This window comes from Manis javanica, chromosome 2 (genome assembly GCF_040802235.1).
Source record: "Manis javanica isolate MJ-LG chromosome 2, MJ_LKY, whole genome shotgun sequence".
NCBI classification, from domain to species: Eukaryota; Metazoa; Chordata; class Mammalia; order Pholidota; family Manidae; genus Manis; species Manis javanica.
In genome coordinates this window covers 21,891,546-21,919,223 of record NC_133157.1, presented here as the reverse complement: position 1 = coordinate 21,919,223, position 27,678 = coordinate 21,891,546, and the positions used below count along the sequence as shown (strand labels likewise).

Sequence of the window (27,678 nt, the reverse complement as noted above, 5' to 3'; positions counted from 1 at the left end):
ACTTGGGGAAAGACAAAGGAATACTGCAGTATAATTTAAAAAGAGCTGCATTAGAGGCCTGGATACCGTGCTATAGAAAAACTGAGGTGAATGCAACTAATGATGCTTTGGATTGTCAGGAGACAAATCACAGTGAAAGTGGCATTTTGATGAGGCTAGAAAGCTTGAGTAGATCAGAGGGAAAGAATTCCCAGTTTTGGGGAGCAGCATGTAGACAGATCATGGTTCACTGATGGTTGGTTTATAAAAGAGGTTATCAGAGCATGGTTTTCAGACCACCTATATGGGGAATCACCTTGAATTCTTATTAAAATGATAAATTTCTGGGGTTTCTAGCTTATGTATCTGCTCTTACTCTCCCTGGTGATTCTCATATATAGTATATTTAATCACTGATTTGTAGGGATAAATAGGATGAGGTTGAAAAGAATGAGGAAAGTCTCTTCTCGGATCCTCAGGAAGGAGACTTTGTTCTAAATCAAAGACTTCCTGTCTAAATAGAAAATGCAAGGAGGATTTGAGGATAACAAACAATAGCAAACTTGTCTGAGTCTCTCCACGGCAACCCCCGATCCTTTCAAGAATATCTAGGGGTAAGTAAGCATGCTCTGCAGGAAGAGCTGTAGGGAGTGCATGTCTCTCCTTGGGCTTTCTTCCAGTGCCCTGAGTGGAAAGTCTCAGGGAGCCAAGACCAGTGTGAGGATATCTGGGCAGAATCAGGCCACTGGGCCTGCTTTCATTCAGGCTGATGGCTCTAAACTAGAGGGTCAAAGCTCGTACATGCTCAATTCCACCTGGAGTAGATTTCATCAGGATTTGGGACCCAAATCCCAGCTAGAAGTACAGTACAGATTTTCCTGGAGTAAAATCAAAATTCTCATGCTGCAGTTGGCTGCTAGTTGAAAATTCAGGGACTTGGGCTCTTGATGAACCTCTTCCTAACAGGAAATATTGCTAATACTCAATTCATTTATTCTCCAAAACAAACCTATAGGATAGGTAGGACTGGTGCTATTACCACATGAGGGCCCTAAGGTTCAGACAGGTCACGGCACTAGTATGAGTTTAGAGTTAGAAAGTTTTGGGGATAGAATTCAAATCCAGGTCCTCTCTGATTTCAGAATCCCCATAGCCTTCATATGCACGTTTCTTGTCTTATTCATTGGACTGTAAGTGTTATGAAGATGGTGGGCATTGTGGGCACAGTATATTATACTATGTAGCCCAGTACTTGTATCTGGTTGGACATTATTCATTAACAAATGAATATTTGTTAACTGATTGCTGTAGAAGGAGTAGCTTGGACTATAAGGGCACCTGGAGGGCAGGATATTGTGCGGGCAAGATGTTACAAGAGTAATGTGAAGAGATGTCGAATTATCCTAAGGTTGCAGATGCTGTCAGATTGTGTGTTATGTATCAACGTGGTGCTGGCTCAGAGGTTCTCAACTTGTGGTCACAGGACCAGCAGTATTGCCATTAGCAACACATGGGAACTTGATAGAAGTGCAAATTCTCAGGCCTCACCCCAGATCTACTGAATCAGACTCCAGAGAGAGGCCCAACAATCTGTTTGTAACAAGTCCTCCAGGTGGTTTTTGATGCAGGTTCCAATTTGAGAACCACCGTGGAATAACTTTTTGTTTGGCAAAGCATCCACAGTCTATTAAAAGATAGTTTAGGGACTCTGGCAGTGTGGAGAAAACTATGTATTTTAGCTTTAACATCTTGGTTGTTCTTAGAAGAACATATTTTGAAAATTTGTTCAGTCAATCCTGGTCAGGAAGGGTTTCACCAAGTTATGGAAAGTTTTTTTCTCTTACATTTGGGATTCAAAGATCCGTTTTTATTTAAATTTTTAAAATTATCAACATGGAAGCTGATAACTATGACAAGACAGTTATCTAAATATCTGTATTTAAGTTACTTGATTGAAAATAATCTCACAAAAATGAGAAGACATTCTGCACTAATGAAATGAACTGGATTCTACCTGCTGACTTACTTTCACACTTGGCACCTGTCTGTGTCCACGTCTCGTCGGCACTGCAGGTAATGATGCCTGGGCCCCGGAGCAGGAAGCCTTCCCTGCACCGGATAGACACGTTCTGATCAACATAAAACTCCTTTTCAGAAAGCAGAGCATTCTCCGGGATCACAAAAGGGACAGGACATGGATTTGCTGTTAAAAAAGAAAAGAAAAGGTTTCTTGATGTTTTCCCTTTTTTCTTAATTCATTTCTAATGACGTCAGAGTGTAAACCCTGTAGGAGCTGGGTTCTCAGTGACAATAACATGAGGCTTAAAAATATATGGAGCCTCAAACATTAAATATAAACTGTTTTTCTCCTACATGAAATTATGTGTAAGGATAAAATCAGATCAGATTTGAAAACACCAAGTTGTTCAACTCCTATCACATGGTCCTAAAATTCAAAGATGGCATATTAAATAGTTATCTGAAAATATGGCCCAGTAGTGGGGAAACAAAGGTATGCTAGAAATCAAGGGGTGTGTCAAACATTCCCTTAATATTTGAAGAATATTATTGTAAATGCTTCTTTTACTTTACTTTTCTTTTACTGAACATCCTTCAGAAGGACCCTGAGAATTATCAGCCATTTCTGAGCTGAATATAACTTCAGACTCACACTTCTATAAACAGGATATTGGAACTTACAACAGGAAATGGCGATAGCACAAGGACTTCTTAGTGCAGGGTGTGACATACATATCAAAACGTATTTCAAGCCATTTCAGTTTTTCCAGTTTTCAATGGGCTCAAGTTTTTGTGAGTGGCACAGGCATCAGCTGAATCCTAAAGTTTCAGTTACTGTCTGATAACACTTAACGCGATAACCAGAGCTCACTCAATGTAGGCCTTGCCTGTGAATACTGTTTTCATTACAGTGATTATAACCAATTATCTTCATTGACCATATTTATACATCTTAATACATTAATATTGCATATGAAATATATTTTCTTTCTTCACCTCTTTCACATCCCCCAATTCATAATACAGTTGTGTCAAATTTTTTCACTGAGTTATATTTTCTGTTAGTGTCTTTGACTTGTAATTTACTCAAGCACTCTGCTGAGAGCTGAAAGCTGATTAACAGACAGGATATTTTAGATAATACAAGTAGATTTAAAAAATACCCCATAGTATTTGGTTTGGATATGTACAGATTGCTTTCTCTGGGCCAGTCTCACTTATCAGTGGCATGTCCTGTATGTTTTTGGCGATTGGGAAGTGAGTATGAAACTGAATCTGATGAAAACCTCTCTTAAAGTCAACACACACGTTTGCAGAGGGGACGTGGGTGGCTCCAAGTTCCATTTTCAGCACAGTATGCCTCAGATGCCCCTTCAAGGCTGTAGCCTCTGTTGCAGGAATACAGCACCTTGGGTCCAGCAGTAGTGTTTTCAACATCAGCTTTCCCGTTCAGAAACCCAAGTGGAGCTTCACACCTTGCCTCTAAAAAGAGAAATAAAGGTCTTATACTAAATGCTTGTCCCCATCCTCTTTCTTTCTTCTGCTACAATTGCTAAAGGTATTCACTGCACAATGATACACACTGAAGGAGGGAAAACCCCCAGCATGGATAAATTTTGGATTAATACGTTCAGACAATTAAAGATTCGTATTTTGCTCTCTTGAGTCTAGCTATCTTTATATATATATATATATTGCCACCATTTGTCGTTAATAAAGCTGAGGGCATGGATGAGCAGGTAGGTAAAATAAAGGAATTCTTATTTGTTCAGTGGCTACTGTATCCAGGAATTTGCCACACATTATCAAATTTGTTTCTTACAACTAGGGTTGACTAGGTAGAGTACAGGATGTCCAGTTAAATTTGAATATCAGATAAACAATAGATAAATAAATAAATATATGTAACTATTTTATAAAACTATTTTTAACTTAAAATTTACATTTAAATTTAACTGGGTGTCCTTTTTATTTTTTTGAGGGGGCTAAATCTAGCAATCTTTATTAAAATAGTTCTGAGATTATTTCTTTTCACTGTTGAAGGAAAGTGAGGCTTAGAGAGGAGGTTAAATAATTTGGTCAAAGTCATACTGCTTGGAAGAAGAGATAAGATTAAATTGTTGGAAGGTAAAATATAATGGGAATGTGTAAAGAACAGAGAACCATGAGTGTGGGGGGGAAACTAGGATAAGGGACATTTTATATGGCTTCTAGGGATATACAGACTCCATAAATTGATGGGTATTTGGACTGTAGCTATAAAGAATGATTGTGCATCAGTTTGCAGTGTTATTAATGTGCATGTACAATGAGGAAAGCAGGATCATTCATTCTAGAATCCTAAAAAATGAGTTGGAGTCTTCATTTTGTGACATTTGTGAAGATAGAGGAGGTGGTCTAGACCAGTGATTCTCAACTTTGGCCATGCATTAGAATTCCTGGGAAGCTTTTATGCCTAGGGCCGTATACCAGATGAAATCAATCAGAATCTCTGTGCTGTGGCCCAGCTTTTGGTGTTTTCTCAAAAGCTTCTCAAATGATTCTGATGCCCACTCAGCATTGACAGCCCTGGATTAGATGCTGACTTCTTCCAGTGTGGCAGAAGTCCTGGGACCATGGATTGTAACTTTGGATGTATGCTGGAATCACGTGGGAGCTTTAAAATGTATTGATGTGGGGTTCCATCTCCAGAGATTCTGACTTAACCGATATAGCTGGGTGAGGGAGTGTTCAGAGTTCCCCCAGATATTCCAGTGTGCTGAAAACTAAGATCTATAGGTTGAAGGCAGTGCTTCTGAAACTAATGTGCATCTAGGGATCTTGTTAAAATGCAGATTTTGATTCAGTAGGATTGGGTGGGGCCTGGGAATCTGCATTATTAACAAGAGTCCATGTACTAATGATGCTGCCACTCTGTGGGCCACACTTTGAGAAGCACTGGTCTGGGGAATCCTACTGACTTGAATAGGCTCCACTGGAAACTGGTATAGATACTAATATGCTTAATAATTAAGTCACTTAAATAAGGATCTTTCAAATGAAGTTGCTCAGTATGAGCACTTTTCCCGCCAGAAATATTTGAATTTTTTTATATGTCTAGGAAAAAAGTATACAGTCCAATATATCAAAATATCAGTAGTTTGTATCCTTGAGTGGTGGGATTAACACAATTATTTTCTGTTTGCTTATTTCTGTTTTCCAATTTTCTGCAAAGAAATTGTATCACTTATTTAATAGTTTAGGCAAAAAAGAGAAAAAACCAGAATAACAGGACAAATGTAGAACTTTTTATTACTGTCTTGCACTTCAGAGGTAGAAACTATACAAATCACTGTCCTTCTGGTTTGAATTAAACCTGCTGGACAAATGAAACAAGTCCCTTGCCAACACCACTGCGGTTTTCTATATTAAGACATCCATTTCCTTTTCATTCCACTCCTCCTCCCTCTGTATAGACATTCACACATTTTTTGATCATGAACAGTTGAGATAAAAAATGCTATTATCAGTAAAGCCCATGAGGTCTTTCTGTGACTTGAGATGTTACTCAATGTCTTTTAAAAACATTTTTCTGCTTAATATGTATGCAAGTTTTCAAGAATTAAAAACAGCCATATATTCTCCACTGAGTTTCAAGTGTAAAATATGCCGTAAAAGACTTAAGATTCCAGTGTACATAAAATCAACTCATTCACCTACTCCAGAAGATACGGTGAAACAACTGTGAACAAAGATTCAAGTACCTCAAGCCCTGGTGCCAGCTCTGCCACTGACTTAATTTATGATATTGGGCAGGTCACTTCATCTCTTCAGTCTCCATTTATCATTTGGCAAGATGCATAAATTGTGCTCATCTTATTTAGTCCAATCTATGTTGGCTGGATCATGTAAGTGGCTGCTTAGACTAGACGATCTAAAAGGCCAATTCTGGCTTGAAAATTTGATGACTCTCCCAGGATTAATAAGAGAAAAAAAATGAAAGCTTGCCACTTCGATTGGTTTGTAACTATTGTTTCTAAATACAGGGCTTCTGGCAGAGGAATCACATGGACCATATGTTGGAAATAAAGTCATGTGAATTCACTCCCATCTTGCTAAAAAAACTTGGCTGTTCTCATAAAACGAGTTAATGCAAAATTCCACAAAAATGTGAAGATTCGTTTATTTGACAGATGTGCCAACATCACTTTAAAAAGATGTCAATATTGGTTAGTACTGTCACTGAAAAGCAACAGTACTAAGCCTTCTGATAGGTAGTTATTTGGCAAAAAAGAAAAAAGAAAAACCAAACAACCCACAGAAAGAATGCAAATCCATTTAATAGTTAATTAGTTCTTAAACAAAATGTTTGCCATTCCAGAGTCAGTCATCTTGTACTCTGTTCCAATTTAATCATTAATCTCTACTACAATTCATGACACTTTTATTGGTTTGGTGCCCTTGAACAAAAGCCCATTAAAAAGATTCTTATACATTTTATGGAGTTGATCAAAAATCTTTTTTAAAAATCACAAAACTGGTTTATAAGGAACATGTGGCCACAGAGTAATTGCATTCCTCAGTATAACTTTCAGGATCGCTAGGTGTCGTTTGACTTACTTTTGCATGTTGCTCCCTCTCCACTCCACTGTCTGTTCTCCTGACAGACACGGTCCCTGTTTCCCTGTGAATCGATGAAAAAAGATCATTGACAAGATCTACAATGAAAAAGTAATAAGGGAATGCAAAGTAATCTTAGTTATGTACTTGACTCTCTCAATGGAATGCTAAATAAATTCATTACATAAACATAGTTTAAGAAGTAGGTTTAGACTTTCAGAAATGTTTTAATCAACTTACTTAAAAATTCATACCTGGCTGACTAGTGTAATTAAGGTACAGACTTTATTTCACTTTCCAGTTAAATGACAACTAATTATCAACAATAGCAAAGACTGATGAAACATGTGTTTGAAATGTCAGAGAGGTATATTTGCTCAGTATGTTTAAAAAATGGAATGAATTGAATTTATCCGTTATTTGTAAGAGTCACAAATCCTGAGATTTAAATTCTTTCATTTATTGACATGAATACTTCTATTAAAGGAAACTTCCCTTCATCTACTATTTGGTTATTAGTCATCCAGTCAGCACTGAAAAGACAATTTTCCCCCTTTTATTGTCTGTTTTCAAAATAACGAGTTTGTTCATGAGCATCCTCTAATGGGTGCCAAATAATTTTCTTTTAGCATCATTATGAGTCTAGAGTCATTCATGATATTTTTGATGTGTTTCAGTCAATTAAAGTTATTGCCTTTCCTGATTCTAAAATGGTCTGATCTTGGCCTGTGGGAGCCTCATTCAGTTGGCCTCAGAGTCTTTTTAACATAGTTAACATAGGTTGCAGGTTCACTGCTATCTCATACAACAAACTTTTTTAGGCTAATCTTTTTCACATTTCATTTCCCTAAACTGGAATGGTGATTTCTGCAAGCAACCAGATATTAATATTTAAAAAAAGTTTCTCAGGCGATTCTAACATGTAGCTCGGAGCGAGAACAATTGCTGTTGTACCTCTCTCGATTTTGTAGTTAATACTAGAATATGTCCAAAAATATTAAAGGTAAATTATCTACCTCCTCAAATTTAATGACCCATTAGTTTGCTACATATTTGTTTACATTTTACACCACTTTTCTTTTTAACAAATTGCAAAATTAGTTCCCTCACATGAAGAAAAACTGAGTTTCAACAACAGAAAAAATGTCCAGTTGCAATCAACCATTATATTATCATCTCTCCTTTCTTTTTTTAAATAAATCATTTCAGGAAATAAAACAAGATCTGTATAAGCCTAGTTCTGGCTTTCAAGGACCTACCACAACAAGTTTCTGATTGCATGGTCAGAAAATAATGGAACATACTACATAAATTTAACAAACCACAGGCAATAAACACTTCTGCAAAATTTACATTTAAATACCACTACAACAATACAAACAGGAAAGAAGTTTCCTGAGAAGCCAGATGACATTAGGCAATATAAAACAGTCCTCTTAAAAATTCCAAGTTGGACGATAAGATCATGCTTTTAACAAAACTGACTGCCGCCTTCCTACCAAAGTAATAGAGAGATTTAGGTGCTGCTAATGAGGTTTTAGTATTACAAACCAAGAGTAGTCTTGGTTTTGGTTACAATGAGGGATTTTTCAGGCCACACCTGCCATGTGGAACCTGGCATCTCAATCAAGAATTTGACAAGCTATTTGAGTCCATTGCTTGAGGGGAGTCCAGCTTTGCATTCCTAAATCCTTATGGCCACTTCCCATGATAACAGATGGACTGTCCCGTTGCACACTATGATTGACAGGAGGCCGAAACACAGACCCAGGAGCCAACTATGTAACAGCATCAGTCTGGGGCTTAGTATACCAACTTCCTCTTCCTTTTAATGGCTTTGATTTTTTTAATTTGAGACTTATTTTGTCTCTTAAAATTGTAAGACACTTTAAGTATTTTTTGGAAAGTGCAAGGATTTTAAGATAACAAAGCATAACAAAATCTTTTAGGACGAAAACAGTGAAACAAATTGATGCTAATAAGAAAAATTCCTAAATTTATTGGAAAAACAAATTAATTCTAGTTAAACAATTTGTTCACTTACCTCTAATTCATAGCCAGGTTCACACTGATAAATGATTGTGCTTTCAAAGCTGTATTCACTGCCGAACACAAATCCATGTTCTGGACTTTCAGGTTTCCCACAAGAAACTGGACTGCAGGATTCATCAGAAAATGGTGGCTCCCATGTGCCGTCCAGCTAAATAAGAAATAATGAATTACAGTTACACTTAGGGGTCAGTACGTACGAATGAAGAAGCTTGCAGATACTGGTTGTATAGCAGAATAATTCCCAAAATGATAGTAAAAAGGAGCTAAAATTTGGTCCTACTTCTGATACTATCTGTGGCCTTAAAAAACACATTATTAGATAGCCTTAACATATTACAAAAATTTTGGGCATTTCATACCCATATAAAACAAGCATTTCCTCCTAATATAATCCATTAAAGAATCAAGAACATCAAGTAGTTTGTTTTCATTATGATGCATGACAACTGAATGGTTGATACAAATATTACATGACTTGTACCAATCCACTCTTCTATTTCACGTAATTGTACATTTTAATCTAAGGTTTATGACAAAAGGCAATTTTGAGGCATAGGACCCAAGATTTAAGAAAGATGGCTTCCTTTTCTCTATTCCAACATGAATACTGGGAAACATTCTATCATATATTTCGGGGTGGGTCACATAATTTAAAAATATATATGTACCTGTATTTATATATACACGTTTACTTTATTTCTCCACATCATGATTAGAGTTACCAATTTTCTGCTTTCTATTTGGGTAAAGTGAGGCATACACAGATGTCTTCCTTGAAGATTGTTAGTCCCTTGCTAATATTTTTTTGTTTCCTTTGAGGAAATAGTGTCTCAATTGGGCAACAGTCTAAAATAGGACTTGAGGCTCCTTTGAGCATCTGTGTAGACCAATGACTTCTGGTTAATTTGTCATGAATATCTTGTTACAGATATTTTAAAATTATAACTTTGGTGCTTTTTACCTACCCTTGGCATCTTCTTAGTTTAGAAGTGGGGATATTGGGAAGAAAGATAATCTTCTTATATTTCTACCAGAAAACTTCTCAAATTCTTCAACATGATTAGAAACGAGGCATTTTTTTCTTTTCATCACAGCACACTACTGCTTGTGTGGACAAACACACACATATATAACATACACACATACATATATATATATAATATACATAAATGAGATATACTTACATGTTCTAATTAAGACAGACAATCTTACCTGACATGTGGATATGTTAATCCCCTCATACGTATATCCTTCTGCACATGACACAGAAATTTGCTTATTTACACTGAAATCATCCCCATGAACAAGTATATGTGTCCTGTTTGCTGGCAGAGGACATTTTTTAGGACTGCAGGAGATTCTCTCAGGGAACCAATGCCCATCTTCCTGACAGATGAATGTATCTATTGCTGTGTCCATCATATAACCTTCCAGACATCTGCAATGGAAAAGCAAAAATAAGTGCCTTCAATAGAGCACAATATAGTTGGTGACTTATTCCTGGATTTAAGAAGCTGTATGAAGCCAAGCGGGCATTTTGTGTGCTTTATTAAACTGATTCAAATGTGTGTGGCATTGCCAAAAACAACAATATAACAACGATAATCAGATCAACCCTGAGTTGTTCACATTAAGGATTAGCCAAGCCTAAAATTGCTTTAAGTGTTGATGTTATTCACGTCCACTGTGGATAATGTGATAAATTCATTTTTATTTTGAAAAGAGCTAACAGTTCAAGAAATTCAAAAGTCCAAAACAGACTCTGATAGTAGTAAGAATATAATATAATTAATATGTATTAGGTGTTTAGTTTGTGCCAAGCACTATTCTAAGTCCCTTTTAAAGGGTATTTCTTTTAATTCTGATGAATAGATATTATCATGTAACAGTAGTACTGGTGTTTAAATTCAAGTCAACCTACCTCTAAAACCCTCCATGGTTTTTATAATTTGTATTTATTTGTTCAGTAAATGTTTACAAAGCACTTATTAAATCCCAGTCACTGTTCAGAGTGCTTTACAACTATTCATTCAATTTTTGTGTCATCCCTATGAGTAGGAATGATTATTATTTTTATTCCCATTTTTCAGATGATGAAACTGACACCAGAGAGATTAACTTCAATATTTATTAGGTGATAATATTTTTTAAATTTCACAAATTACCAGGCTGGGTAGGAGTCACAGGCTTTGTGAACTTGGAATCATCTGTTTATTACTAAGTGAGGATATGAAAGAAAATCAACACACAACAAGAAATAACAGGGGGGTCTGGAGAATCTGGTGGTACTGTGATTTCCCAAGATATCTGACATACCAACATCTGAGCACAAAAATGAAGATGTATTTCAGAAGCAAGGAGTAATTTTTGGTTTTCTCCTTGGGTGGCGATCCACCACTCTTCAGCTTTCTTATCACTGAGGATTCCTTTGAGTCTACTTCTTACAGTTAAGAGAAAATGAAGGCAGGGCTACTACGTCCACAACAGACAAGATGAAGGAGAGTTGTTGAATTATTAATAAAATCTAAGAAGTCGACATACGAAGATAATCTATAATTCCTTCAGAGATGTGAATAAAATCTAAAATTGATTTAGAGGGTTGAGATATTTTTGAACATTCTGGGTATTTCTTCCCATAAAAATCTAATTTTAAAATTCATTCCATATTTTCTTATGTCTTTTAATAATACATTTTAGACAGGGAGTTTTTCAGCAGAAGTCACTACTGTGCACTCTATGGTTAGTTTGTTCAGATAGCATAGGTTGGAAGTCCCCTTAAGAATGTCTCCTTATTTGTACTGATCAATGAAAGTATATCTTTTTTGACCAGAATTCTTCAGCTTTTGCCTTATTTACATAAAATATACATATCTATGAATAAAATGATAAATGGTATCACAAATTTATCAGCATGATTTAAATTAAAAAAATTTTTAAAGGGTCTTGTGGCAGAGCCAAGATGGTGGCATGAGTAGTTCAGTGGAAATCTCCTCCCAAAACATATATATTTATGAAAATACAATAAATACAACTATTCCTAAAAGAGACACCAGTGGATACAGTACAACAGCAAGGATACATCTACATCTGTGAGAACTCAGCATCACATGAAGGGGGTAAGATACAAGCCACGGCCAGGCAGGAATCGAATGCTCCCCCACCCCAGAACCTGGTAGGAAGAAAGGAGTCAGAACAGGGAGGGAGTGAAAGCCCAGGACTGCTAAACAACCAGCTCTGGAAATCCACACCCAGAGCACAGACACAAGGTGCATGGGGTGCTGGATATTAGAGAAACGGAAAAGCAAAACCTGTGGGCAGGTCCCTGCAACTGGTATCCCTGAGACAAAAGAAAAGTGAGTGCTTTTTGCAAGTCTTAAAGAGACAGGGACCCCACAGCTGGACGAAGTAGTCCCAGCACACTTATCCAGCAGCTGGGAATCCTGGGGAACTTTAGGCGCCCTAACCATGTGGGCGGCAGCACAGCTCTGAAGCCCCTCATGGCACTAAGCAGCCTGCCAGTCATTCCCCCAACTGGCACGGACCCCAACACACTGGCCCAGTAGTGGGAGAGTGGCAGCACACACCGGGGGCAGCAGCAGTGCCAGAGGGGACTGGGAGTGGCCCATGGGAGCCTGCCATGGAGGCGACTGAGCAGCCCAGGAGTGGCCCGTGTGTGCTGGCGGCTGCGACGCCAGAGGGGCCTGGGAGAGGTCCGTGCAAGCCTGCAGTGGCAGTGTCCGAGCGGCCCTGGAGTGGCCCATGTGTGCTGGTGGCTGTGGCACCAGAGGGGACCAGGAGAGGCCTGCGTGCACCTGCAGCAGTGCCAGAGGGAGCAGATGCGCTCCCAGCAGCCGACCGGAATCCCAGCCCAATGCACAGCTATCCGGGCCAGATCCAAAGGCCACTGCTGGCACACAGCTGCCCGGCAGGGGTGCTGCTATCATGGAGGAGTGCACCTGGTGTGCCTGCCACTCCCTGCAGGGCTCTGCACTGCTCTGATGGAGACCCCACCTACAGCAGCTTAGGGGATTAACCTGGTGGCTGCTCCAGGAGTGCGGGTAACTGACACAGGCAGTGGAGAAGGGCAAGGCATCCAGCAAGCAGGAAAGGACTATCTCCTCCCAGCTGACACACCCACAACTTGCCTACAGCCACTGCTATCACCATGAAAAGGCAGAAAAGTTTAGTCCAGTCCAAAATAGTCCAGACAACCCCTGAGAGAGGATCTTCAGAGACAGACCTAACTAGTCTCCCTGAAAAAGACTTCAAAATAAAAATCAAAAACATGCTGATGTATCTGCAGAGGAATATGCAAGAGCTAAAGAAGCAAGTACAGAGGGAGACTACAGAAATAAAACAGTCTCTGGAAGGGCTTAAAAGCAGAATGGATGGGATGCAAGAGGCCATTAATGGACTAGAAACCAGAGAACAGGAACACATAGAAGCTGATGCAGAGAGAGATAAAAGTATGTCCAGGAATGAAACAATATTAAGAGAACTGTGTGACCAATCCAAAAGGAACAATATCTGCATTATAGGGGTACCAGAAGAAGAAGAGAGAAAAAAAGGGATAGAAAGTGTCTTTGAAGAAATAATTGCTGAGAACTTCCCCAAATTGGGGGAGGAAATATTTGCTCAGACCATGGAAGTACACAGAACTCCCAACAGAAGGGACCCAAGGAGGGCAACACCAAGACACATAATAATTAAAATGGCAAAGATCAAGGACAAGGACAGAGTATTAAAGGCAGCCAGAGAGAGAAAAAAGGTCACCTACAAAGGAAAACCTATCAGGCTATCATCAGACTTCTCAACAGAAACCTTACAGGCCAGAAGAGAATGGCATGATATATTTAATGCAATGAAACAGAAGGGCCTTAAACCAAGGATACTGTATCCAGCATGATGACCATCTAAATATGAAGGAGGGATTAAACAATTCCCAGACAAGCAAAAGTTGAGGGAATTTGCCTCCCACAAACCACCTCTACAGGGTATTTTAGAGGGACTGCTCTAGATGGGAGCACTCCTAAAAAGAGCACAGAACAAAACACCCAACAAATGAAGAATGGAGGAGGAAGAATAAGAAGGGAGAGAAATAAAGAGTCATCAGACTGTGTTTATAATAGCTCAATAAGTGAGTTAAGTTAGACAGTAAGGTAGTAAAAAAGCTAACCTTGAACCTTTGGTAACCACGAATCTAAAGCCTGCAATGGCAATAAGTACATATCTTTCAATAATCACCCTAAATGTAAATGGACTGAATGCACCAATCAAAAGACACAGAGTAACAGAATGGATAAACAAGCAAGATCCATCTATATGCTGCTTACAAGAGACTCACATCAAACCCAAAGACATGCACAGACTAAAAGTCAAGAGATGGAAAAAGATATTTCATGCAAAGAACAGGGAGAAAAAAGCAGATGTTGCAGTATTAGTATCAGACAGAATAGACTTCAAAACAAAGAAAGTAACAAGAGATAAAGAAGGACATTACATACTGATAAAGGGCTCAGTCCAACAAGGGGATATAACCATTATAAACATATATGCACCCAATACAGGAGCACCAACATATGTGAAACAAATACTAACAGAATTAAAGGAGGAAATAGAATGCAATGCATTCATTTTAGGAGACTTCAACACACCACTCACTCCAAAGGACAGATCCACCAGACAGAAACTAAGTAAGGACACAGAGGCACTGAACAACACACTAGAACAGTTGGACCTAATAGACATCTATAGAACTCTACATCCAAAAGCAACAGGATACACATTCTTCTCAAGTGCACATGGAACATTCTCCAGAATAGACCACATACTAGGCCACAAAAAGAGTCTCAGTAAATTCCAAAAGATTGAAATCCTACCAACCAACTTTTCAGACCACAAAGGTATAAAAGTAGAAATAAATTCTACAAAGAAAAATAAAAGGCTCACAAACACATGGAGGCTTAACAACATGCTACTAAATAATCAATGGATCAATGAACAAATTAAAATGGAAATCCAGCAATATATGGAAACAATGACAACAACAACACAAAGCCCCAACTTCTGTGGGACGCAGCAAAAGTAGTCTTAAGAGGAAAGTATATAGCAATCCAGGCATATTTGAAGAAGGAAGAACAAACCAAAATGAATAGTCTAATGTCACAATTACCGAAATAGGAAAAATAAGACAAATGAGGCCTAAGGTCAGCAGATGGAGGGACATAATAAAGATCAGAGAAGAAATAAATAAAATTGAGAAGAATAAAATAGAAAAAAATCAATGAAACCAAGAGCTGGTTCTTTGAGAAAATAAACAAAATAGATAAGCCTCTAGCCAGACTTATTAAGAGAAAAAGAGAATGAACACACATCAACAGAATCAGAAAGGAGAAAGGAAAAATCATGATGGACCCAACAGAAATACAAAGAATTATTAGAGAATACTATGAAAGCCTATATGCTAACAAGCTGGAAAACCTAGGAGAAATGGAAAACTTCCTAGAAAAATACAACCTTCCAAGACTGACCCAGAAAGAAACAGAAAGTCTAAACAGACCAATTACCAGCAATGAAATTGAAGCGGTAATCCAAAAACTACCCAAGAACAAAATCCCTGGGCCAGATAGATTTACCTTGGAATTTTATCAAACATACAGAGAAGACATAATACCCATTCTCCTTAAAGTTTTCCAAAAAATAGAAGAGGAGGGAATACTCCCAAACTCATTCTATGAAGCCAACATCACCCTAATACCAAAACCAGGCAAAGACCCCACCAAAAAAGAAAACTACAGACCAATATCCCTGATTAATGTAGATGCAAAAATACTCAACAAAATATTAAACTGAATTCAAAAATACATCAAAAGGATCATACACCATGACCAAGTGGGATTCATCCCAGGGATGCAAGGATGGTACAACATTCAAAAATCCATCAACATCATCCACCACATCAACAAAGGAAGGACAAAAACCATATTATCATCTCCATAGATGCTGAAAAAGCATTCAACAAAATTCAACATCCATTCATGATAAAACTCTCAACAAAATGGGCATAGAGGGCAAGTACCTCAACATAATAAAGGCCATATATGACAAACCCACAGCCAGCATCATACTGAACAGCGAGAAGCTGAAAGCTTTTCCTCTGAGATTGGGAACAAGACAGGGATGCCCACTCTCCTCACTGTTATTCAATGTAGTACTGGAGGTCCTAGCCACGGCAATTAGACAAAACAAAGAAATACAAGGAATCCAGATTGGTAAAGAAGTCAAACTGTCACTATTTGCAGATAACATGATATTGTACATAAAAAACCCTGAAGACTCCACTGCAAAACTACTAGAACTAATATTGGAATTCAGCAAAGTTGCAGGATACAAAATTAACACACAGAAATCTGTGGCTTTCCTATACACTAACAATGAACTAATAGAAAGAGAAATCAGGAAAACAATTCCATTCACAATAGTATCAAAAAGAATAAAATACTTAGGAATAAACTTAACCAAGGAAGTGAAAGACCTATACCCTGAAAACTACAAGACACTCTTAAGAGAAATTAAAGAGGACACTAACAAATGGAAACTCATCCCATGCTCCTGGCTAGGAAGAATTAATGTCGTCAAAATGGCCATCCTGCCCAAAGCAATATACATATTCGATGCAATCCCTATCAAATTACCAAAAGCATTCTTCAACGAACTAGAACAAATAGTTCAAAAATTCATATGGAACCACCAAAGACCCCGAATAGCCAAAACAATCCTGAGAAGGAAAATAAAGTGGGGGGATCTCGTCCCCCCAACTTCAAGCTCTACTACAAAGCCACAGTAATCAAGACAATTTGGTACTGGCACAAGAACAGAGCCACATACCAGTGGAACAGACTAGAGACTCCAAACATTAACCCAAACATATATGGTTAATTAATATACAATAAGGGGGCCATGAACATACAATGGGGAAATGACAGTCTCTTCAACAGATGGTGCTGGCAAAACTGGACAGCAACATGTAAGAGAATGAAACTGGATTACTGTCTAACCCCATACACAAAAGTAAATTCGAAATGGATCAAAGACCTGAATGTAAGTCATGAAACCATAAAACTCTTAGAAAAAAACATAGGCACAAATCTCTTAGACATAGACATGAGTGACTTCTTCATGAACATATCTCCCCAGGCAAGGGAAACAAAAGCAAAAATGAACAAGTGGGACTATATCAAGCTGAAAAGCTTCTGTACAGCAAAGGACACCATCAATAGAACAAAAAGGTACCCTACAGTATGGGAGAATATATTCATAAACAGCAGATCCGATTAAGGGTTGACTTCCAAAATATATAAAGAGCTCATGCACCTCAACAAATGAAAAGCAAATAATCCAATTAAAAATGGGCAGAGGAGCTGAATAGATAGTTCTCTAAAGAAGAAATTCAGATGGCCAACAGACACATGAAAAGATGCTCCACATCGCTAATCATCAGAGAAATGCAAATTAAAACCACAATGAGATATCACCTCACACCAGTAAGGATGGCCACCATCCAAAAGAGAAACAACAAAAATGTTGGCAAGGTTGTGGAGAAAGGGGAACCCTCCTACACTGTTAGTGGGAATGTAAATTAGTTCAACCATTATGGAAAACAGTATGGAGGTTCCTCAAAATGCTCAAAATAGAAATACCATTTGACCCAGGAATTCCACTCCTAGGAATTTACCCTAAGAATGCAGCAGCCCAATTTGAAAAAAGATAGATGCACCCCTATGTTTATTGCAGCACTATTTACAATAGCCAAGAAATGGAAGCAACCTAAGTGTCCATCAGTAGATGAATGGATAAAGAGGATGTGGTACATATACACAATGGGATATTATTCAGCCATAAGAAGAAAACAAATCCTATCATTTGCAACAACATGGATGGAGCTAGAGGGTATTATGCTCAGTGAAATAAGCCAGGTGGAGAAAGACAAGTACCAAATGACTTCACTCATCTGTGGAGTATAAGAGCAAAGAAAAACTGAAGGAACAAAACAGCAGCAGAATCATGGAACCCAAGAAGGTACTAACGGTTACCAAAGGGAAAGGGACTGGGGAGGATGGGTGGAAAGGGAGGGATAAGGGCGGGAAAAAGAAAGGGGGCATTACAATTAGCATGTATAATGTGGGGGTGGGGTACCGGGCGGGCTCTACAACACAGAGAAGACAAGTAGTGATTTTACAGCATCTTACTATGCTGATGGACAGTGACTGTGAAGGGGTATGTGGGGGGGACTTGGTGAAGGGGGGAGCCTAGTAAACATAATATTCTTCATGTAACCATAGATTAATTATACCAAAATAAAAAAAATGGGTCTTGTGATCTACGAGCTATTAAAGCTACCTAGAGGATCATGCTGTTTCATGAAACTCAACAGAGTATGACATCACGGTAATTATACTGGGAAGTACAACCTGAAAATGTAGAAATTCATTTTTACAGCCAATGGATTTCTACATAGTTATGGGTAAAATAAAGCCAAGTGTTAAAAGCTTCTGTTTTTGGAGAGCAGTCCAGTGATGGTGTTTTCTTCCCAATTAGTTAAATTTTTGACCTATCACTTCATTTTATAACCCCCTACCTCACTCTGTGGAGACTAGAGCCATCATCTTACCTGAGTTTCACTTTACTTCCATAGGTGTGTGCCTCTCCAGTTGCCACTGCATTGGCGACAGATGGTGGGGGTCCACAGGACAGGGGCTCGCAGGCTGGATAAGGCTGGCTCCATGTCCCTTTCTTCGTACAAATTAGATCTGAACTGCCTTGTATAATATACCCAGATCTGCAGTTGTAAGTTATCACATTTTCCTCCAGAGAGCCGCTCTCATTGATGAATGCGTTCAGTATCACAGGGATAGAACCACAGGAAGGGTGTTCGCAGTGTGGGAAGCCAGAGCTCCACTGGCCATTGGCTTCACAAGTGATTTCAGAAAGTCCCAGGAGCTTGAAGCCTTTGAAGCACCGAAACTGGGCTGCTTTTCCACACCCAATCTCTGTCCCATTGACAGCTCCGTTTTGAATTACTGGTGTGGAACACCTGCAAGGCAGGCAGGAAGGTGGGCTGCCACTCCAGAAGCCATTGGAGAGGCACCTTCTTGATGGACTGCCATGGAGCTGATAACCGGGAAAGCACTGATACTGTATATGTCCCCCATGATAAAAGGAAAAGCCATTAGGGAAGCCCCGGGGAAGATCTTCAGGAGGACCGCAGGTGACTGGTTTACAGAAAGGAACCTCTGCATCCCAGTTACCATCTGACTGACAGGTGAGTTTTGGTGCACCATGCAACAGGTAGCCCTCCTGACAGTGGATCGCCACTTCCTTCCCAAAGCCATAGTCTAGGCCATCAATCACCCCATTTGCCACTTGTGGTGGGGTGGCACATTTGACAGGCACACAGATGGGAGTGGTTCCACTCCAACTTCCATCTGCAAGACAAACACGACTCCTGGCTCCCTCAGGTAAGAACCCTACATTGCAAGTGTATTCAACCTCTTTTTGGAATGTATATTCATCTCCTTTCACCTGGCTGTTGGCTGAGACTGGAGGTGAACCACAGTCCACAGGAATGCAAACTGGCTCATTCCCATCCCAGAGTTTATTTTCCTGGCATGTTCTCCTCTCAGCACCTTTCAACACATACCCAGGATCACACTCATAGTACAACACACTCAGGTATGTGTAGTTGCTTCCTTTGATGGAGCCATTCATAACTGGATTGGGTTTTTTGCATGAAATGGCCTCACAGCTTGGGGAGACACCACTCCATTCTCTATTCTGTAGACAAAGTCTCATGTCAGAGCCCACCAGCACGTGTCCAGGTTTGCAGTTGTACTGTATAGCACTGCCCACAGTGGTCTCTGTAAAATGCAAAAAACCATTTTCAGGAGCAAGGGGCAAGCGACATTCAACTGAAATGCAGGATGGAGCACTGCCATTCCAAGTTCCATCTTCCTGGCAGATCAGCATAGGGTTCCCCAAAAGTTCATATCCTGGATTACAACTGTATGAAATCATGGTGCCATACAGAAAGTTTCCTGCGTGTGGAGCAAGAGATCCCTTTGTGTCCCCCCAGGTTTGCGTCACTGCTCCTGGATGATGAGGAGGGTGAGGAGTCCGATATGGAACTTCCATCATGTCTTCTTCTTGGTCAAAATATCCCTGACTACCTTTGACCTTAGTACAGTCTCCAAAATCAATGTGAGGAGGGAGACCACAGTCAATGGGCACGCATGTTGGGGTGGAGCTGGACCATCCTGACTCTTCACAGGTCTGCATGGCATGACCAGCTACCTGGAACCCAGGGAAGCAGCTGTAGATGATCATGGCACCATAGCTGTAATCTGCACCTTCTACAAAGCCATTTTCAATGGGTTGTGGGGGGTTACAGTGGATGGCACTGCAAGATGGGACATCTACATCCCAGTGACCTGTCTCCAAACAAGTCAATGCTTTGGGACCCTCAAGCCTGAAGCCTCGGTCGCAAGAATAAGTAATGGTTTGACCATAGTGTAGGTTTGTGTAAGAGGATTTGCCATTCCAAATCTCCTTGGGCTTTGGGCACTCAATGGGTTTACATGTTGGTTTTCCTCCAAGCCAGTGACCATTTTCTCCACAAAGGGTGGTGGTATTTCCCACCAACTTAAAGCCTGGCTTGCAGGTATAGAGAGCTGTGCTGAGATAGGCAAGACCTTGCACATCGATGATGCCATTGAGGATTTCCTCAGGTTGGGGACATTCTACTGGAACACATTCTGGCAGTGGAGAGCTCCATGTACCATCAGCTTGGCAGAAGGTGGTAGGATCTCCTCTTAGGAAAAAGCCATCCACACAGGAATACTTGACAGTACTCCCAAAATGAAGAGCAGAAGAAGGTGCAGGGACACCAAAGGAAATTAGGGGAGGTGGGGTGCAAAGAACCATCTTACAAACAGGAAAAGAGTCATTCCATTGCTGAGATGGTAAGCATTTCAGGACAGAGGGGCCCTGTAGGACATGCCCCTCTTTACAGGAAAATGTTACCACTCCCACCTCAGTAGTTAACTCCTTCAATACGAGCTGATTTTCCAACAGGGGTGGCTCTGGGCACTTGGCAGGCACACACTTTTGGTTTGGCTTTTTATTCCACTTGCCAGATTTCTGGCATGTCCAGGAGTTATCACCAATAAACTCATATCCCTCATTACAGAAAAACTGAACCTTGGAGCCTACTTCAAAATTTTCTCCTTTCATGTAGCCATTCAGGAGCGGAGGAGGTTTTCCACAGTTGAGAGGGATGCACGACAGAGGGGATTCACTGTGCCAGTGGCGATTGGCTTGGCAGACAAATACAGGGCTTCCAACTGTCTTGTAGCCTGGGTTACACTGGTATCTCACTTCACTCTCAAAGATCCTGCCAGTTGTATGCTGGATAATAGGGAGAAAACAATTAGCACAATTTTTATAACAGATGATATAATTAACTATATACATGGAAGAGTTAAAAAGAACTACATTAAATGAATCAATTAAGGCATAAAGAAACAAGGATTTATGTTTTTTTTTTTCTAATAGGTCTCCTCTATTATTTGTTTAGTAAGTGAAAAGGAGAGTAGGCAGTCAAATTAAGTAAGCCCTATTGCACAAATGCTTTCTATGGTATTGACCCATAATCAATAAATCAATAATCTAAATTGATGGATGAAATGATGGGGCAATACCAAAAATTATAAATTACTTGCAAGTTCAAAAAAAATCTTGGGAACCAAAACAATGTTATAGTTTATTTTTTTAAACCACAGGAAAGGAAACATATGCACACAAATATACATTTATTTGTTAATGTTGTTAGATAATTAAAAAAAAGCAAACAAAATATTTTTCATGGACATGGTCTTAGGAGTACTGTCAGTGTTTTGTGTTCATTCTTAACATATTTAAAAAAAAATTCCACTATAAGAATAGGAAATAAAAAGCAATATTTTAACTTTTGAACAAAATGTCATATTTATGATTTTAGCATTCAAATAAATAAGTATATAATATGATAACACATCGTTTTTATGCAGTTCAAAAGATGAATTAGTTATGAAACTTTTAAAAACATCACCATGCTTCTTTGTTAGTGATAATGGTAAAGTTCAGCTTGCACGCTATAGTTAACTTCCTAGTATCAGACATGATTATTTGTTTTGTTTACTTATATGTCTCCTGGGTACCCCACATGCATATAAGCTCCATGCCATCACAGACCTAATGGAGGTTGTTCAATTCTAGATCTCCACTGCTCACACAGCCCCTAACAGGAGCTCCACTAATAATAAGTGGATAAATAAAGAAAGCCTCCTTACATGTACTATACACCCTTGTCCAATGGAAAGCTACCACATCTGAGCAAAAGTCTTAAATAAAAGGCTTTCACTGTTATTTTAGAATATAAAGGAGAAAAGGTACTATATATGGGTGGGCTTTTAAAAAGTGCTTAATTAGAATATTGTCAATTTAAAAATGCCCTTGGTTTGGACAAATAGATTCTTTTTCCTGTTTTCTTGATAGACTTAATAAGAAGACACATATTAGTGTAAAAGGATCATGAGTGGGTCTGATCTAACACTGTCCTGGTGAAATGACCTTTGGATGCACCGAAAGAAAAGTGCATTATAGTGGTGGATGGTTTACCCCATCATGTGTCTAAAAATTAGAAATGAGAACATATTTCTTTCTCTAGGTTCCACCTAGAGCTTGCTTTCTACAAAATAAAGTATACATCTATCTTGGAATACTTTCTTCTCCAAAGCAAAGTAGCATTCATTAGAATTGGCTTATTCTAACTTCATCATAAGGGCTAAGATACTGCTACAATGTGCTTCAAATCTCTTTATGCTAGTAGCAGATAGAAAGCTATGTATTAATAGGATTCATAATCTCTGTCAAATTCTATCTAACACTCACTACCTACAGAGTTAGCCACTTCTGTTTTTTAACTATTAATCTGTCTCTGCCCCTATTTCTGAACCCAAGTCAGTCCCAGTGGGCTGGCCCTGTAAGTGGTGAAAGACATGGATCACTTGTTCTCAGTCTCTTACCTCCAGAAAGCCATTCTCAACCTTTGGTGGCTCATTGCAAGATACAGGATGGCATGTGGGTATGGGGCTACTCCAATGTCCTGTGGCTTCACAGGTGCTCTTCTTCTCCCCCTTGATGTAGAACCCCTTGCTGCAGCTATATGCCACCAAGGCTCCAAAACTGTAGTTTGATCCACTCGCATAGCCATTCCTGATGCTCGGTGGCTCCCCACACCGCACAGGGATGCACTGGACGGACATGGGGGAAGGATTCCACTGCCCACCTCTCATACATTCAATCTTTGCAGAGGTGTTCAGTATGAAACCTTCCATGCATTTGAAGCTCACAACTGAGCCAGCGGCAAATTTTGCTTTGCTCACAGATTCCAAAATGCTGTAAGAAACAGATGGGGGTTTTTCACAGAAATGAGCTATGCAACGGGGCATGGCCTGATGTTCTGGGGGAACCCACTTGCCCTGTGCATTGCAGAGAAGCTGGGAATTGTCTGCCAGGCTGTAACCATCTGAGCAATAGTAGAAGGCAATGTCTCCAAATAACCGATGGGCAGTCTCTGGAGAGGCATGTTCCACGTTGGGGGGTTCATCACAGGAGACAGCCAGACACTGCTGGTTACTTCCACTCCATTTGCCATTGGCCAGGCATTCAATGGTGTCAGGACCAGCAAGGGTATAGCTAGGAGATGGGGGAAAAGGAACAATAACTAAGCATAATATTTGAGAAAAGGTGTTTGCATCTTTTTATTCTATTTTTAATTTTTTATCTTTCCAACAATGACTTTACTTTTATTCCTTATCTTTATTTTTAAAAATAATGTTTATTGCCTAATATTGAGCTTTTGAACAAATGGCCTTAAGATACAGAAATACATCTTGATATTAATTTTAATGCTTATTCAGAAAGAGAAGTAGGTTTAAGATTTTTGCTACTTAAGGAACTCTAAAAATTGTTATACATTTCTTTAAAAATGAGGAGTAAGCTATGGTCCTGTTGGGCTCAATTTAAAATCAGAACTTCATCGGCCTAGAGATGGTTTTCACTGATTTTATCCCTAGGCTTTGAAACAAAAGTTCTTATGAACCATATGTAGCTTACCTACAACTCACAGTGATACACTTACTTACATTCAATGAACTTTAAAGCAGTGATTATAATTTCAGTCTCCAGTTCCCTAAATCTTTCACTATGTGTTAGCATTAAAAGCTGTGCTGTGCATAAGGCTCTGCTACTCAACCAGTATGGATGATTTTGCTTAATAACTCTCAGTCTTTATGCCCAAGGTGTTTTCCCACTAAGATTATGACTTGCAAAACTCTTACATTATCCTCAAGTGCTCTCTCAATGAAGTAGAACAAAATATGAGGATATGCAGCTTAGAAGAAATGCTTTTGAGTCATTCTCATTTTCATTCTTACCTTCCTACTAAAGAGAAAGATGATAAGAGTTTTAAAAGCATATCTGACATATGGTCAGTCCATCATTTTGGTACTAAGGAAGGGTAAGGGGACTAAAATAATTTGGCACCTAATTTAATCCTGTTTGGACATACTAATTTCTTTTACAGATAAGTGAATGGTGGTTTAGACAAGCTAAGAAACCTGCCTAGAATCATACAGCAGCTGGTAGCAGAGTTAGGATCTGAATTTGGTTTATTGGATTCCAACATTTATACTTTTTCCATGACATTGCTTTGTCTCTCTTCCTTTATCTTTTAAAAATGAGGTAAGTGGAGGCTTAAAGATGGCAGCGTGAGAAATGAGACAGAAACCTCCTCCCCAAACCACATACAACACAAAAATACAGCAAATACAACTAATCCTGAAAGAGCGACTGGAAAGAAGACTGTGACAGACTGCCTACACCTGGGGAAAAGAGAAGACCTCATAGAAAAGGATCAAGTAGCAAAACCATGGTCCAGCAGGACCCAAGCTGCCCCTCAACCCCAGCTCACTAGTGGGAGGAAGACAAACAGTGGGGTAGAAGCCTAGGACAGCTAAACACCACTCCTGGAGATGTGTTCTGGGATCACAAACCTACATTACATGGCACTCTGGAGATTACTGGGGTTGGAAAGCAAAGACAGGTGAAATCTTGAGGAGACTGATTCTAGCTGCTTGTGGAGAAAAGGTACCCACAACCAGCTTCTCCAGGACAAAAGAAAGGCTGGCACTTTGAAAGATTTCCCAACAGTGAGAGGGCTGCTAAAGGGGCAAGGATTACACAGAGCTTGCTGCTCAGGCAAAAGGACATGTGGACAAAATATTCCTGGCACACTCAGCCCAGCAGGTTGGGAAATTTTAGTAGCTTCAGGCACTCCATTCCCCTGGCTGGCGATGCTCGCTGAGGCACCGCACTGCAATATGCAGCCTGCCGCTCCTTCCTCCTGGTCAACATTGGTACGCAAATCTGCTGCCCCCACCATTGTGCCAGGCCAGCCAGAGGACAACTCCACATTTGGCAGCTACAGGGGCATAATGCAGAGGATCCTCCCTGTTCAATAAGCCTACTGGCCCTGGCAGTGGAGGCAGGCACTGCAGCTGAGAAGCAGGAAAGAGCTCTCTCCTCCTGGCAGGCACCAGCGCCACTCGCCTGTGACCCTTGCCATCACTCCAGGTGCTGGGAAGCTCCAGAGAGTAGAGCTTCTGGGTACTACAGGGCGCTGCCTACATGAAGTTATTATTCCATAGTAATCATTACAAATATGAAACAGCAAAAGAACCTGGTAAAAACCCAAATCCCACAAACACCAGAAAGAGGGCTAAGTGAAACTGAAGTCACCAATCTTTCTGATAAAGATTTCCAAATAAAAATCATAAACATGCTCACGGAACTACAGAAAAATATTGAAGACCTCAGGGAGGCCTTCAAGAAAGAGAAACTTTGAAAAATACACTATCTGAAATGAAACATACAATGGAGGGATTTAAAAGCAGATTAGATGAGGTAGATGAGATAGATAGTAAATGAAATAGAAATTAGAAAACTGGAATACAGAGAAGCTGAGGCACAGAGAGAAATCTCTCAAAAGAAAGAACATTAAGAGAACTGTGATACCAATCCAAACAGAACAATATTTGCATTATAAGGGTCTCAGAAGAAGAAGAGAGAGCAAAAGGGATAGAAAGTGTCTCTGAGGAGTTTAACTGCTGAAAACTTCCCCAATCTGGAGAAAGTGATAGTCTCTCAGGCCATGGAGGTGCATAGATCTCCCAACACAAGGGACCCAAGGAAGACAACACCAAGACATATAATAATTAAATTGGTGAAGATCAAGGACAAGGGTATTAAAAGGAGCCAGACAGATAAAAAAGATCACCTACAAAGGAAAACCCATCAGGCTATCAACAGACTTCTCAGTAGAAAACTTACAGGCCAGTAGGGAGTGGCATGATATATTTAATGCAATAAAACAGAAGGGACTCCAACCAAGAATACTCTACCCAACAAGATTATCATTTAAATTTGGAGCAGGGATTAAACGATTTCCAGATAAGCAAAAGTTGAGGAAATTTACCTCCCACAATCCATCTTTACAGTGTATTTTGGAGGGCATGCTATAGAAGGAAGCGCTCCTAAGGCTAAATAGCTGTCATCAGAGAAAATAAAGCCACAGTAAAGGAAGTAGACCAATTAATTATTAAGCAAATGCAAAATTAAATCAACTAGCCATGAAGTCAGTCAAGGGATAACCAAAGGGTACAGAACATGACACCTAATATATAAAGAATGGAGGGGGAAGAAAAAGAAGGGAGGAAAAATAAAAGAGCCTTTATATTGTGTTTGAAATAGCATACAAAGTGAGTTAAGTCAGACTGCCCTTCCAAGGCTGACCCAAGAAGAAACAGAAAATCTGAATACACCAATTACCAGCAATGAAATTGAACTGGTAATCAAAAAATAATCTAAGAACAAAACCCCTGGACCAGATGGCTTCAGTGCTGACTTTTACCAGCCATTTAGAGAAGACCTAATACCCAGCCTCCTTAAAGTTTTCCAAAAAAGTAGAAGAGAAGGAAATACTTCCAAACTCATTCTACGAGGTCAGCATCACTCTAATACCAAAACCAGACAAAGACACAACAAAAAAAGAAAATTACAGACCAATATCCCCGATGAACATAGATGCAAAAATACTTAACAAAATATTAGCAAACTGAATTCAAATATACATCAAAAGATCATCCATCATGATCAAGTAGAATTTATTTCAGGGATTCAAGGATGGTACAATATTCAAAAATCCATCAACATCATCCACCACATCAACAAAAAGGAGGACAAAAATCACATGATCATCTCCATAGATGCTGAAAAAGCATTTGACAAAATTCAATATCCATTCATGATAAAAGCTGTCAACAAAATGGGTATAGAGGGCAAGTACCTCAACATAATAAAGCCCATATATGACAAACCCACAGCCAACATCGTACCTAACAGTGAGAAGCTGAAAGTTTTTCCTTTAAGATTGGGAACAAGACAAGGATGCCCACTCTCCCCACTTTTATTCAATATAGTACTAGAGGTCCTAGCCACAGCAATCAGACACACAAAGAGATAAAAGGCATGCAGATTGGTAAGGAAGAAGTTAACCTGTCACTGTTTTCAAACAACATGATATTGTATATAAAAAATCCCTAAAGAATCCACCCCAAAACTACTAGAAGTAATAATAAAATTCAGCAAAGTTGCAGGATATAAAATTAATACACAGAAATCTGTGGCGTTCTTGTACACTAACAATGAACTAGCAGGGAGAGAAATCAGGAAAACAATTCTATTCACAACTGCATCAAAAAGAATAAAATATCTAGGAATAAACCTCACCAAGGAGGTGAAAGAACTATACCCTGAAAACTACAAGATACTCATGAGAGAAATTAAAGAAGACACCAATAAATGGAAATACAT

At 39.3% G+C, this 27,678-nt stretch overlaps 1 protein-coding gene across 1 annotated transcript in view; it reads right to left on the bottom strand.

Annotated features, from left to right (window-relative positions):
* SVEP1 (sushi, von Willebrand factor type A, EGF and pentraxin domain containing 1) overlaps positions 1-27,678 on the bottom strand; it is a 171,624-nt gene that overhangs the window by 19,756 nt on the left and 124,190 nt on the right. Inside the window, exons 37-43 of the mRNA XM_073226361.1 lie at positions 22,770-23,442; positions 18,320-21,111; positions 9,862-10,087; positions 8,642-8,797; positions 6,598-6,661; positions 3,307-3,480; positions 2,006-2,182 (exon numbers count right to left, since the gene is read on the bottom strand). Of these exons, the coding sequence (XP_073082462.1) occupies positions 2,006-2,182; positions 3,307-3,480; positions 6,598-6,661; positions 8,642-8,797; positions 9,862-10,087; positions 18,320-21,111; positions 22,770-23,442 (4,262 nt within the window). The remainder of the gene's footprint in view (positions 1-2,005; positions 2,183-3,306; positions 3,481-6,597; positions 6,662-8,641; positions 8,798-9,861; positions 10,088-18,319; positions 21,112-22,769; positions 23,443-27,678) is intronic.